At 38.9% G+C, this 15,508-nt stretch overlaps 1 protein-coding gene across 5 annotated transcripts in view; it reads left to right on the top strand.

Annotated features, from left to right (window-relative positions):
• Positions 1-15,508, top strand: part of triob (trio Rho guanine nucleotide exchange factor b) — a 237,687-nt gene that overhangs the window by 117,947 nt on the left and 104,232 nt on the right. For all 5 annotated transcript variants that reach the window (XM_051720104.1, XM_051720103.1, XM_051720101.1 and 2 more), the window contains exons 8-10: positions 11,352-11,543; positions 13,225-13,356; positions 13,577-13,807. In XM_051720104.1, coding sequence (XP_051576064.1) covers positions 11,352-11,543; positions 13,225-13,356; positions 13,577-13,807 — 555 coding nt within the window. The remainder of the gene's footprint in view (positions 1-11,351; positions 11,544-13,224; positions 13,357-13,576; positions 13,808-15,508) is intronic.

Raw genomic sequence — 15,508 nt, 5'->3', positions numbered from 1 at the left:
TCACATCACAGCCATGAACCATGATTTGCTACTTGCTATTTGTTGGTTTGGTATTTGGGGAGGGAAAATTCTCATTCTAGAGAGCATTTGATTGGACAAAAATCTGTGTAGCACAGGATTAGTCATCAATATTTTTGGTTCATTTTTTCCGGTAGAGAAAGATTGCAAATATAAATGTGTATCTGCTAAAATGCTTTGTCTACTTTTAGGAGTACACTAGCATATACTGTAAATGGCTTGATATCTAATAGACATGGGCTAAAAGAAACAAAATGACAATTCTGATTTTGTTGGGTTTCTAAGCCTTAACTTAAAGTGAGCTTTATGTGTGTGTCTTTTAGACGCCTCTTAAAGTGAAGGGTAGACTGTCCTTTTATGACTGCCTCTGTTTGAGTAGACTTCAATGTCCTATACAGTTATCAAGTGCAGTCAGTTATTTTATCATGTGAGGAAGAGTTTAGTTCTGTGGCATGTTTCTTGGCTGTGTTCAGGTCCTGTAATTTTATCTCTGCAAAGGTAGGTAAAGCTCTTCCTCTGTCTGTACCCATGTTTTAAGCTTAAGTTACTCAACATGTCCATGTCTTTTTCTTAATTTCTATTTCAGATAATGACTGTTGGTTCATGCGGTAACATCTGAATTAACTGCTTCTACTAAAGTCAAAATATGATATGACTGAATCAACCTGACCACAGTGGGTTACACCAATGAAAGTCATTTTTAGAGGTTTGATTAAGTTGAAATAACTCCAAGGTAACAAAGCAGTTCTCTTTCTAACATGTGTTCAGTATCTCACAGAAGCTCCAATGACACAACGTCTGTCAAGATTGACAGACCAATCGCTGCAGCCCTTAAGGAGTCCCACCTCCCAAATATAGACCACAGCTACCTGTTGCTACCTCATTCTCGCTCTCTTCCCCATGGAAGATTTTCAGAATACGCATTTATAGATTATTGCTTAACAGTTTTCCCTCCGCGTTTTTGTTGAGTGGCAATTTAATTAGTTTGTGGACTACAAAAGTGTTAACTAACACGTTAAGGCGAGATTTCTCTTTTTCATCTGTAAGAAAACTCTTAGCACTTTTCAGTGCTTTTTTCTGACTTTTACAGAGCGCACCCCGCTTTTAAGAGAAGGGAAAAAGTGTTTTCTATTAATACACTGCTCTGTACTACTGAGTTTTCATGTCGTGGTGGACCTACTGTACGTAGAGTATTCTAGCTCTATCATGGCCACAGCCAAAGTTCCTGAGAACCCTGGGGGGAAAGGCCTTCTTCCTCAGCCATGTGCATGCGTTGTGTGGATTTCTGCAAAGGATTCACATACTCTCTGTTTGAAGACCGGTTAGCGGGAGAGGAAGATGATGCCGAGGATGAAGTGTCGTCAGATATCCTCTAGGAAGAGGAGGAAGATGATGAGGATGTTATTCTCCCACCAAATTTGTCCCGGCCTCTGAGCGCACAGGAAGTAAACGGCCCTTCCCCTGTGCAAGCTGATCTGGATCTCATTGAAGTCTGTCACAGGGTCGCAGCCATATTGTTGTTAGAGTGGCCAAACCCAGCCGGCAGGCCCAGGAGCTGTTTGAGATCTGTATGATGGAAAAAGGCTCCCGTCACGTCTCCCACCAGCGAAGCAATTGATTTACATAATTGCGGAACTGAATTTGCACTTGTCACGTGGCGCAGTTCAGAGCTGTGGGCGAAACATGGGCTTGGCTTTTGTAGGAGAAAGAGCTTTGTGGCGGAGTCTGTCAGGACTTTCAGACAAATAAAAAAGTGAGGAGTTTTTGGATGCCTCTGTGTATCCGAATGTTCTGTTTGGTGCCACTGTTTCAGCTATGCACCAACAATGTGACATTCGGAAGAAGGAGGGAGAGGCGTTCAAAGTTTGTCTTCTAAGAAAGCCCACTCTACGAACTATCGCAGCTCCCCTCTTCTCCACTAGATGGCGGCACTGCACCACTAGTGAGCGTAGATGGTCAGGCCTGCTCTCTGCTCATGCCGAGAACTGGCGGGCATGCGCAGTTCATCCCTGGGTTTTAAAAACAGTAGAGAAGGGCTACAGGCTTCAATTCACTGTAAAGCCACCTCTTTTCAATGGAGTGGTTATGTCAGCAGCTCAGGGGGAGGCAGCACGGATATTAGAGAAAGAAATTTTCTCTTTACTGAGCAAGGGAGTGAAAAGAATGATACCGTTGTAAGAACACCATCAGTGTTTTTATTCCCGGTATTTTGTTATTCCGAAAAGAGGGGGAGGTCTCCATACCATTCTCAACAAACACCTCAAGAGATACAAGTTCAAAATGTTCACGCTCAGAACTTTGTCTCATTCTATTCGTCACAGAGACTGGTATAAATCAATATAGCTCTAAGACGCGTAATTTCACTTAGACATTTTTCCTACTCACAGGAAATATCTCAGGTTCACTTATCAGGGCAGAGCCTACGAGTGTGTGAAAATCCCTTTCAGACTTTCTCTAGCACCTCGGGTATTTACCAAATGTGTGGAGTCGGCTCTGATACCTCTAAGCGTTTCGCACCTACATCGCCCTTTTTCAACGGGGGAGATCAGTTTCTCTAAGGATGTGTCTCCGGCTGTTGGGCTTGATAGCCTCAACAGTGGTCGTGATTCCCCTGGGGTTATTGTGAATGAGGGAATTTCAGAACTGGTCAGTGCCACTGTGCTCGGGCTGTCAGCGCCTCAGTCACAGAGTGATCGTCTTGTCAGAATTCATGAACGCTCTCCGTTATTGGAGAGTCCCGTCTTTTCTCAGGACAGGATGCCTGTTGGGCCCCATATTTATGAGAAAAGTGGTGATGACGGATGCTTCTCTCACAGGCTGGGGCACTGTGTTTGAGGGCAGAACAGTGAGAGGTGTTTGGACTCCCGCACTGAGAGAAAAGCACATAAACTTTCTGGAGCTGCTAACAGTGTTTCTAGCTCTCAGAAATTTCGTGAGTTTTCTCAGGAATCATCATGTGTTGATCAGAACAGACAACACGACGGTGATAGTCTATATATATCGGCAAGGGGGAATCCGCTCACACCAGCTTCACAGTTTGGCAGAGAAACTGATTGTGTAGAGCAGCACGAACCTGTTGTTATTACGTCCAACGCATGTTCCGGGCATGATGTACAGGGGAGTGAATTTGCTGTCCAGAGGAAATCCTCTATATGGAGAATGGAAGCTTCACCCTCAAGTGGTGAGCCTCATATGGCAGAGATATGGACAGGCAGCCGTAGATCTCTTTGCATTGCGCAGAGATGTGTAATGTCCTCTGTTCTTCTCCCTGGTGGGCGACGTTGCACCGTTGGGTGTGGTTGCGCTAGCCCACCCGTGGCCTCACGCATTAGTGTATGCGTTTCCCTTACTGAGCCTGATCGGACCAATGCTGTGGAGAGTGAGGGAGTTCGGTCATTCTCTTATTCTAATAGCTCCGAACTAGCCAGGAAAGTTGTGGATAGCAGAGATAGCTCAACTGCTTTAGGACCACCCATGGCCTCTACCGCTGTGCAGAGATCATCTCTCTCAAGCGCACGGGGAGATTTTCCATCCCTCTCCTCAGATGTTGGATCTCTGGGCCTGGCCCGAGAGAGGCTAAACTTAAATAACATCGATTTGACTTGAGAGAGATTGAAACGATCCAGAGCGCAAGAGCAGCCTCAACGCATTAGTTATATGATCTCAGATGGGGAGTGTTTGAACAATGGCATGCAGACAGATATATCGTTCCGTACTTGTTCGGTGATGGATGTATTGTGTTTTCTGCAAGATCTTTTGGATAAGGGCAGAGCCTTTTCTATGGTCAAAGTCTATTTGGCTGCTATATCAGCATGTCCTCTGGGCATCGACTCTGGCACTTTGGGCCAGCACCTACAGTACGTATTTGTCATTTTATGAGAGGCGCTTGGAGGTTACACCTGGTTTCTAGACAGGTCGTTCCGCCGTGGGACCTGTCCGTGGTTCTGAACGTGCTGTCTCAGCCCCAGTTTGATCAGCTAGAGAGTATCACATTAAAGTTGCTCTCTTTAAAGACAGCTTTGTTACTTGCTCTCACAACTGCTAAGTGTTTTAGTGAACTACATGCACTATCAGTTCATTCATCATGCATGTGGTTCACCCAGGGAGGTCTGAAGGTACCCGCCGGTGAAAGGCCGACAAGAGCGGTTACATTGTTTGTGCCCAAACAATGTAACCGAGGAAGAGCGGTTACATTGTTTGTGCCCAGTATGAGCTCTGTGTGCATATGTGCAAAAGATGAGAGCCCGACGAGAGAATAGTCAGCTCTTTATTTCATGGTCTGACTCTCATAAGGATAAACCTATTTCTCGCCAGCGCCTCTCTCATTGGGTAGTAAATGCGATTTTGTTATGTTATAATTAGGGACTAAAAACGGTTCAAGGAACGAAAACCGAAACGAATGAAATTTTAGCAGAATGTAACAGAAAACTGGAACAAAGTGATTTTCAGTTGTTCCAGAGTGAAAACTTTATTTTAAAATCCTGGTAACCGATTATAACCGGTTAATTTTGTGCAGATAATTTTTTCATTAAACTAAAAGCCAAAGGGATTATCATAGTAAATTTTTGGAACTACACTTCATGTTGCCTGAAAAAATAAAACACGTGCTTTAATCCTGAAGAAAACTGCTACATCACACAGTTGTGAATGTCACATTCTGTGAATGAAAACTTTTTTAACAACTATGTATAATTACTACATATACATGCATGGCTGATACAAGTACAAGGAAAAAAATCATAATTTTTTTACGAGGTAAAAAAAGTAAATTTCTCAGTTGTTTCCAAGTCTTCACTGAATTATTGCTAGATATGATGCATTAATACAGATTTGATGCAGCTGGGTTTTGACTCAGAAGCAGATTTGTAAATTAAATTATACTTTATTGTTAATTAACTGCTTGTTATGATTTCTATGCTGATAAATCCACCTCACAGGAAAAAAGAAAATTGCTTATTTTTGATTATTTTGGTGGGGCAAGTGGCTTATTTTGGGCTTGTTTTTCCAGACCAGGTCGCTTGTTTCTCTTGCGAGATCTGGCAACACTGCAATTGGTATTTCACCCACCCCTTTGTGCAGAGTATTGTAATTTTTAAAAGAACGTTATTAACCGTTTTTTTATTTTGTTCTAACCGGTAACCTTTTGGAAAGGAGGCTGCGGAACAGTTTTTGCTCAGAACGAACTGAAATGAAAAACATTTCGTTTATAGTCCCTGGTTATAATAGCTCTAATCATCAACCCCCAGAGGGTCTACGGGCTCACTCCACCAGAGGTATGGCCACATCTTGGGCATTATTCAAGGACATTTCAGTCCAAGAGATTTGTGCTGCGGCAAGTTGGTCATCTCCCCTACACATTTCTAAGATTTTATTGACTGGATGTTACAGAGCCTTCTGTGGCTCACTCTGTCCTTTAGGCAGGAATGCAATACACTGTACAGTAAGCACAAATACATATGTTTCAACAGCCCAATATGTTGGGAAGGGATGCATAAGCGGTAGGGTTGCTCAGATACCAAAATTTTGGCTTCGGTATGATACCAGCCCTGGTACCTCAGTATCGATACTATAATTAACAAATAAAAAGCCTCAGATTTTGTATGAAATTACACAGAAAATGACGATTAAAAGAACTGCATAAAGTCTTACAGATTCAAATTATGCGTTTTCCGTTTTAATTTTTCTGGATTCCATGTTAAATGTTTTAATTTAATGTTATGATGAAAAGGTGTTTAATCAAATTGATACATACAGTTTTAATCAAATAAAAATATCATAATTATTATTTTTATTTTTTTTTTACAAAAGAATTCAATGTTATTTTTGGAAAAATAAAATGCTGCACAACAGAGCTTCACAGTATTAATGAAAATATTAATGAAAAAAAATGTGATTACCTGTAGAACAAGGCTGCTTGCGTTTGTGATATTGCTTACAGATAATAATAATAATAATAATAATAATAATAATAATAATAACAATAATAATAATAATACAACCATTTAATATTACATAATTGTTATTATGAGTATTACTGACACTTTTTGAATATACATTTTGTATACAGTAGTTATATTTTTCTGTCTTCAGTTTCACGCATTCATTTGAATAGAGTTTTCATGTATTTATTTTGACAGACCTTTGAGTTCTTCCTGTTTTTGATGGGTTAGTTATATCAAGCTTTCTTTTGAGGTATCTCACACCATTGCCCTCCTTGCAGTTTGCATGGAGAAGAGATTTGCGGAGAATGTGGCAGCAACAGGTAACTGTGGTTTATATTGGGGAGGTGGGACTCCGTAAGGGCTGCAGCGATTGGTCTGTCAGTCTTGACAGACATTGTGTCATTGGAGCTTCTGCAATCGGTCATGCCTGAGGCGTTCCCTTAGTGAGATACCTCACTTCATGTTATCAGAGAACTGGGGTTACATGAGTAACCTAAAGTTTTTTCTTTTAACTATTTCACTAATTGAGCAAAAATAGTTTAATAACTTTATTGTGAATTAATAAAGAAATTATGTACTGTAGGAAACCTTACTGAAAAGACTAGCTTAGACCAATTGAATCCCATGCTGGTCCATGGTGGTTAATGATTGTTAGTGCTGGTTTGGTGCTGGTCTAGCCGGTTGACCAACACAGAGCAAAATTATATTTCTAGTGAAGCTATTTGACCATTGAAGTCTTGCTGGTTAAGCTAGTTAAGAATATTGGTGGGGACACCACCATACCAACATCCAAAACACAACATATGTTGGTGACCAGTAACTCTGGTCCTTTCAATGTGGAATAATTGATGCATACTATAAAATGTGTAGTACTTTGTTCATTGTCTTTCCAGGAACACACGTGATTGTGTTGCATTTTCTTTTCCATTAAGTAACTTGAAATCATGTAATTGTACAAACTGATTTCTTTGATGTGCCTTCCATGTGAAAGTAAATTGTACAAAAATACCACCAGCTTGCCATTGGCATAACAGTAGCACCTCATCATATTTAGCATATGTTTAGCCAGTGGTTACTTTAAGCTGCATTAGATTTACATGAAAATTAGATACCAGAAGCACTTCATTGTTTCCATGATGTGATCCACAAGGCTTGTTATGCATAATGGAGGGATGTGACGAATTTGTGTTTACTGGTGCATGTCTATCTCCTGCGAACAGCTCTGAAACGAAGCTCAGGGTGTGATATACAGAGTTGGAAACCCTATTTTCTATGGCAATAATAACTTGTAGAAATGCATTTAATGTTGCATGTGAGCTAAATATATACAGTACATGCATGCATTTAGACACCAGTGGCTTTGCAGTGTCTTATCTATATATGCAAGCTGGATTAGTTAAAGTGGTCACCTTTAAATTGCAATTGCAATTATTGGTAGAATTGAAAACAGATTCAGTGGGTGCACACATCTTCCATAGTCCATAGCATTCTGCGTAGCTGAAATGTATAACATGATATTGAGATTTTGACTGATACAGATAATTATAAGTGGTATACTATTTTCGCCTGGTGGACGATAAAAAAGGTAAAAACAATATGTTAGACTTACAAGGAAGGAGCGACCAGAACCATATCTAGCAACTAGAATATCATATACACTTTAGGCCAGTAAGAAATCGCATAGCAACACCCTAGCAAACGCACTGCAATGCACTAAAACACATTCAAAACACCTTAGCATCTGCTTAGTAGCTCCCTGTCAACCACCCACAACACCCTAGCATTGCGTCAGTGAATTTTCCAAAGGTGAGTAGTCCTCACATTTTCTTCAGACAAAAAATAAAATACAAATCTTTTGGTATGTTAACAAGCACTTTAAAAGTTCGATTTTTGTCAGACCCAAAAAATAATAAAACTTTTGAAAATGTTAAATATGTCCAATTTTTGAGAAGTCAGACTAACAGACCTAGATAATGCGATTTGTAGCTCGGCTTCATCCAGCATGTATACACATTAATCGGACCACAATTGGACACGGTATTGTGCACATGCTCCAAAAGACAGAGTTGATGCACAACCGAGTGTATTTAATGTCCTTTCTTTAAATAATCGATTACACATTGTGTCATGTACACTTGAACAGACAGATGAAGACTGTAGCTCGACTTCTCAAAAACCTGCTATATAACTCATGAACATACACATCCTGTAACAGTATAAAGGACAGGCAAAGAGGAGGTGGGAACCGGCTGAACAGTAAACATAAAGTTTAATAAGAAACTCAACATAAAACAAATGTAAACAAACACAGACACATATGCAACGCGGCCACGTGCGTCTCTCTCTCTCTCTCTCGAACTGGCGTCTCCGGCTCCCCTTTATCTCGCTCTCCCGTTGATCAGCTGATTCAGCGCTGGCCATGCTCCATCACGGCCCAGCCACGCCTCCTCCTTGTCACACATACTGACTGTTTTAGAATTTGATTTGAAGTCACAGAGTGCAAGAGTGTTTGCATAATGATTGACTGTGTGATTTTGCTCCTGAATTGCACATGTACAGACACGACTGCTTCAGTATAATGTTGCACTCTGGCCGATATCAAACTCCCATCAGGTTTTCATCCGGCAGCTATCCGTGTATTGATCCTGGACCCTTTTGAATGCCTCTGGGCTGTGTAATTACCTCCATGTGAGGAAATGGTGTGGTAACCAGAGTGCTGCTTTCTGCCAGTGCTCTTATGCATAAGACTTTAGTTCTCCCTAAAGAACACACATACTACAGCAACTCCCATTACAGAGAGCTCAAACTTTATTCATGAGGCATGTGAGTGTGGAAGAGCTGATCTACTGAAGCATCTACTGAAGATTTAACCTTGTCTGTATTGATTATGGTCATATTAGGAACAGAAGTACAACTGATTGGGGAACATAATAATACAAATTATACTAAAACAATATGAATAATAATTGATATCTAGAGTGAAATGTAGGGTGGGACTTTGAATTTGATTGGTGAAGACTGAAAAGATGGCTGCGATATTATTGGTTAACATTGTTTTTCCCTGCCCACACTGCTTTGTTTATGTCACCAGAAAAGAAAAGTCATTTCAGAGGCATACAAAGCGCTTGCATTTTAATTAAAGATTGTGATTTTTTTTTACATTTTATTTTTATAACTTAGGTTGATGAATCACTCACCGATCTCACTGATGAATTGTGCTCAATAAGACAAGGGACATTTATTAAGAAAAAAAATTAAAATAGGGATACATTTGATTTCATAGCTGCTCTATTGTCCTTTTTATTTTTAGAGTACTGAACACTAGGGCTGTTAAATAAATTCTCATTTTTACCTTGAATATAAGCAAAATTCGATTTTAATTTTAATGTCACCAGATTTTTAAAAATCGGCATTGTTTATTAGTCCATAAGAGGGTGCAACGAATAACAGCACTGTGCAAAGAACATTCCTGACTGTTAAAGTACATAAAATTCAGTAAAAAAAAAAAAAAAGATGTATTCAGTTTATTTTCTCAATTATTAAGTAAAACGTAAAAAATGGGGGGAATCTTCAATAGACTGTTCTGTGTTAAAGGTTAAGTATGTAACTTTTTCAGTGTTAAAATACTTTCTCTTTGCTCCTTTAGGTTAATTTTCTCAAACTGTAAACACTGTGTCTCTGTGGTGCTATAAAAATTCCTGTTTGTTTTTAGTGACCCGTTTAGACCTGCCCCAACAACATTACTCAACCAATTGCATTAATTGGGGGCATGTCTATTTGTTCGTTTGCTCAACGGCAAATGACGGGCGTATTCAGAAAGCTGTTTTGAAAATGTTGTTTATTTTTGAAATTCCATTCGGTGGTGCTAGTGTCACAGAAATTACATACTTCAGCTTAATCATGGTGTTGCACTGGTGCCACAGTATATTAACCCAGACTTAAGCTTCATAATAATGGCGATACCACAGTGTTTTTTATTCATTACAGTTGTATGTAGGGTGATAAAATTCCCAGATAAGATTGGTATTCGGCTGAACACAGTGGTGGAGCGCTTGGAATCTGAGCCCAGGGGCTATTTAAAAAGACAGAGAACAACAGAATTTGAACAGAACGCGATGATCTTGAAACGCACATTTCTACATTTTAAGCGTTAAAAACCCATTGCTTAGTTTGAGAAATACAGTAAATAGCGCTTTTTTTTTAGCTGCACCTATACCACGTACTCATGTAAAATATGACTAAATCTCTACATCTTAAAGCCAAAGTGTGTAATTTCTGCTCTAAAGTGTCATCAAACCGAATCTCAAAAATAATGTTTTTAATAATAATGATTTCCCGAACATACACTCCCTGACTGCTACACTCTAATAAAGGATTGTTGCTGCTTGTTCAATTTACCTAATTACAATGACTAAAGCAACACAATTCTAAAACATTTTGTCTTGATTTCACTGTGTTCTGTCCACTGAAATTTGTAAAATGGAAGTTTACTTAATCCATTTGAGTTGGGACTTCATGAATACTTTTTGTGGTGTTAATGTAGTATTGATAAAACTAGGGAGGCGATTTCCATGTCCCATCATGCTGTGCATGGGACTGGATGGGGTGAACAAGTGTTGAAATTAAGTGATATTTTATGCATTTTTGAGCAAGATGAGAATAGAAGGAAATTTTTTAATGTTTAATGTTCTGTTATATTGGTATTTAAAAAGAGTCTCTGTTATCCTGGAGTTTTGGGGGTTACCATTATGGTGAAGATTGGCTCTTGTGCTTAGGTTGAGGATGGACTTTCACTTTCAAGTGATATTCGATTTTAGTGCTGCTTGACAGTGCAACAGTTTCACTGTGCTTACACCTGCTCACGTGGCATATACTAATGATTAATAATATAAATTAAGTTGAACCAACATAAGAAAACTAAATAAAAAAACGTAGTAAATTGAGTTTGACGGATCTAATGAAGTTGAGTTAAAACTGCTAAAATACATTAATTTGACCTAATCGAACTAAATGATGTTGGCTCAATAAAACTGACTTATTCTGAATTAAAGACATCCAGTTACGTGTCAAATAAATAAATAAATAAATACACTTTTCTATCATTCAATTAAGAAAGGGTACTGAAATAATTTTTTGGAGTGCATTGGCCAGACCAAAATATAGTCCCACCCAAACTTGTGGCATTGGTTTAGCAAACGTTGCTGTGTCGGGCTGATTAGAATGCTCAAACAAACAGGGCAATGTCTCTGTAGTAGCACAGAACCACAGTGTTTACACTTTTCGGGGGAATCAACCTACAAACGGCTTACTTTCAGTTTGTGTTGTTAACAGTCCATCTAGGATATGATGCAGTGTGTACAGCATTCAAAGTGTTTGTTGTGTCTCTTGCAGAATGTGTATGTGAACATCAGTCGGATCATGTCAGTGGGGAACAGGCTGTTGGAGGCGGGTCATTATGCCACACAGCAGATCCAGCAGATCTCAAGTCAGCTCGAGCAGGAGTGGAAAGCGTTCGCAGCCGCTCTGGATGAAAGGAGCACACTGCTGGAGATGTCCGCTAACTTCCATCAGAAGACTGACCAGGTGAGGCCTATATGTGCAGACACATGCAAACAGGTACAGTAATATAGACACACACACACACACACACTGAGCAAACAAACTTTGTGTATATGCTCACATTTATACACAGACATCACATACTGTTACATATTCTTTAAAGAATATTGACCATCTTCCATTGATAGGTAATCAATGTTCGACTGAATGGCCCCTAAGTTGAGATCGTATATGCATAGATATATCATAATTTTAAATGCAAATCTAATGCTTTTTCTCCTGTATGAAATCCATGATGTTGAAGTTAGCAGATATATAACTCAGATGTTTATCTGTGTGTTATGTGTATAAAACACTGCAAGGCTTTAGGCAGAATCTTCGAATCATGCAGATAGGTTTGTGTGCTAAAAACGGATGAATGAAATAATTTCCTTTCATCTTTTTGTCTTTTATCTTTCTATTTGAGCAATTATCTGCTGTCAGTGTCATTATTAGGCTGATACTCTGTTTGTTCTGCTTTTATTTTGGCTGTAGTGAGACACAGAAAAAATAGAGCATCTGTATTTGCAGCCCCCTTCCAACAGATTGTAATGTATTTATTATTTTTCTAAATAACACAGTGTTGTAATACACTCAGTGGTGGGCGGCCCTAAGTTATCTTGCAAAAGTTACATTTACTTCAGCTGAAAGTCTAAGGCAGTTATATCAACTGTGATGTTTGGATAAATATTGTTTGGAGCTTGAATGAAAGGTTTTACAATATTGTAATACTTGTAATGTTGGATTATATAATTGGATCATATACTGTATTCACTCACTAAATCAGGAAATGATAGAGGAAAATGTATATAGAATTTGTTATAGGAATTTCTGTCCATTCAAAAGTAAAAAGTACTGATTCTTTCACAGATATAACTCAGAAACAATGCAGAATATACAGTTCTGCTTGTGGATATGTACTTTACTTGCTACTATTTTCCTCAAACAAAAGTCTGAATACCTATAACTAATTCAAAACTTCAAAGAGACCAAAACATGATGGCAAATCTAGTAGGGATGGGCATTTAGAGTAATTTTGTAGTCGGTACTCTAACACATAAAAAAACGAGTAATTGTTTACTTGAAATTTAGAATTTAAGTTGAACCTTCAACTTTTGAACCTGTTTTTATTATGAAAAAATGAGCATTATGCATAAACAATAAGATAATTAGAAAAAACAAAACAAAAAATCATTTGCACTCACACACAGAAACATACTTTCCAAGTCTTCTGAAGCGATACAAACACTTTAATTAATGGCAGAATTTTTCTTTTTGGGAGAACTAACGGCACCATTTAGGTGAGATAAGCAGTTTCAGTGTTGCCCATGGCAGGCAAAGGCACAAAGGAAAATCAAATTGCAATATTCGAGTAGTGTTTTTACTAGTCAAATATTTAAAGCTGAACGAGTACTCGATTAATCGATTACTTGTGCACATCCCTAAAATCTAGTCATTAGTTCTTCCTCAAAAGCACTAATAATAATAATAATAATAATAATAAAAAACATTGTTTCTGTTCAAAATCTCACTTACAGCAAATATTCCTTAAATTATGGCTCGGATACTATTTGTCTGTTTCTGGGAAACCTGAGGTAGTGTTTGAGTTTTGTAGTATCATGGTTTTGTGTATGTGTCACGCTGATTTCATTTAGTCTCTTACCAGTATATGAGCAACATGGACTCATGGTGTAAGGCCTGTGGTGAGGGAGAACTTCCTTCTGAGCTACAGGACCTAGAAGACACCATCCACCACCACCAGGGTGTCTATGAACACATCAATGCTGCCTATTCTGAGGTGCGGAAAAAATAATGCTGTATAGGGATACTTACACCACAAAGTGTGTTACTCAAAATGTCAGTCAGGACATGAGACTTATTTTTGCTTATGTTTGTGTAAACTCATCTCACCTCGAAAACCGAGTAAGAACCAAGTAAAGAATAATCAGTTAAGACTGTGATTTTTGTCTCTGAATAAGATCTTCAAGTCTTTATATGTATTGCCCGTACATCCTCAGGTGAGTCAGGATGGCAAAGCCCTGCTAGATAAGCTACAGCGCCCTTTGACCCCAGGCAGTGCAGATTCCCTGACATCCACGGCTAACTACTCCAAGGCAGTGCACCACGTCCTGGATATCATTCATGAGGTGCTGCACCACCAGAGACAGCTGGAGAATATCTGGCAGCACCGCAAACTCCGCCTCCATCAGCGCCTACAGCTCTGCGTCTTCCAACAGGACGTCCAGCAGGTCAGACGCTTATTCACAACTAAAAGTACTTCATACACCTGCTGCTTTTTATGTATAAACTCTGTAGAGGTTCCATAGAGAGTGTCTGATTTGTTTCATCCCGTTACCTACAAGTTTCATCCCGTATCCCACATTTTCAACTCAAGTCAACCTTTATTTATAGAGCACATTTAAAACACAACAGAAGCTGACCCAAAGTGCTTTACAAATCAATCAAATAAATACTGTATACAATGACAGAATTATATACATACAAAAAAAGAAATAATAATAAATAAATAGATACAATTAAAAACTGCATCAAGTATTTACCTAATTTAACCTATTAAAAAGTCCTGTTCAAATGCTAAAGAATATAAATACATTTTCAAAGAGGATTTAAAATGGCTATTGAAGAAGCTGACCTCACATGGTAAGGGAGACTATTCCAGAGTTTAGGACCTACCACAGAGAAGGCACAATCACCCTTAGTTCTATAGCGACAACGAGGAACCCTCAGAAGAAGTTGATAAGAAGACCTGAGTGCTCTGGTGGGGGAGTAAAGGATGAGAAGGTCACTGATGTATTTGGACGCAAGACCAGATAGTGCCTTGTAAACATAAAGCAGAATTTTAGAATCGACCCTGAATTTAACGGGAAGCCATGCTGTAGAGACGCTAATACAGGGGTAATGTGATCCCTCTTTCTTGACCCTGTCAAAAGTCTAGCTGCTGCATTTTGAACCAGCTGTAGGCGGGATAACGCAGTTTGAGGGAGGCCAATGTACAGTGAGTTACAATAGTCTAACCTTGATCAGATTAGTGAGTGGATCACAATTTCCAGGTCTTTGCTGGAAAGAAAATGTTTGACTTTAGCGATAGATCTCAGGTGGAAAAAGGTACCTTTGACAATGGCAATAATTTGCTTATTAAAAATTAATAATGAATCTAAAATCATTCCAAGACTTCTTACATGATCTTGTACATTCAATGACAGAGGACCTAACTGGGTGGCCAGGCCAGGTAAGGAGGACATGGAGGGACCTAAAATCAGAACTTCGGTTTTGCTTTCGTTTAATTGTAACAAATTGTTTGCCAGCCAATGTTTAATATCTTCGAAGCAATTTTGGATGTTATCAAATGAACACTTCTTGTCTAAGCTCACTGGTAAGTAAAATTGGGAATCATCAGCATAACAGCGATGGGATATGCTGTACTTCTGTAAAATAGAGCTCAGAGGAAGCATATACAAGGAAAATAATAAGGGTCCTAAAATTGACTCTTGAGGGACGCCACATGATAAATGAGCCGATGTAGAAGAGAAATTTAATACATTTACAGAAAATGTCCTATCCTTTAGATAGGAGGCAAACCACTGGAGGGCCATACCCTGGATGCCAACCCTACACTCGAGACGATTGAGAAGAATGTTATGGTCGATAGTGTCGAGCACAGCACAACGATCTAATAAGACTTAGACAACATGTAAGCCTGAATCCATGGAGAGAAAAATATCATTAGTAACCTTGTGCAATGCAGATTCAGTACTGTGCAAGGGTCTGTAGCCAGACAGAATGGATAGTATTAAACTATACTTTTGGTCAGTTTGCATTATCAGAGATTACTTTAGAGAAAAACTTAGCTTTTCCTTCTTTCACTGCTCTTTGATAGTTTGTTAAAGACACCTTTAAGATGTCAAAAGAGACCTGAAGCTTGTCTCTTT

The sequence above is a fragment of the Myxocyprinus asiaticus genome, chromosome 16 (assembly GCF_019703515.2).
Source record: "Myxocyprinus asiaticus isolate MX2 ecotype Aquarium Trade chromosome 16, UBuf_Myxa_2, whole genome shotgun sequence".
In the NCBI taxonomy this organism is placed as follows: Eukaryota; Metazoa; Chordata; class Actinopteri; order Cypriniformes; family Catostomidae; genus Myxocyprinus; species Myxocyprinus asiaticus.
This window is presented reverse-complemented; position numbering and strand designations above follow the sequence as displayed.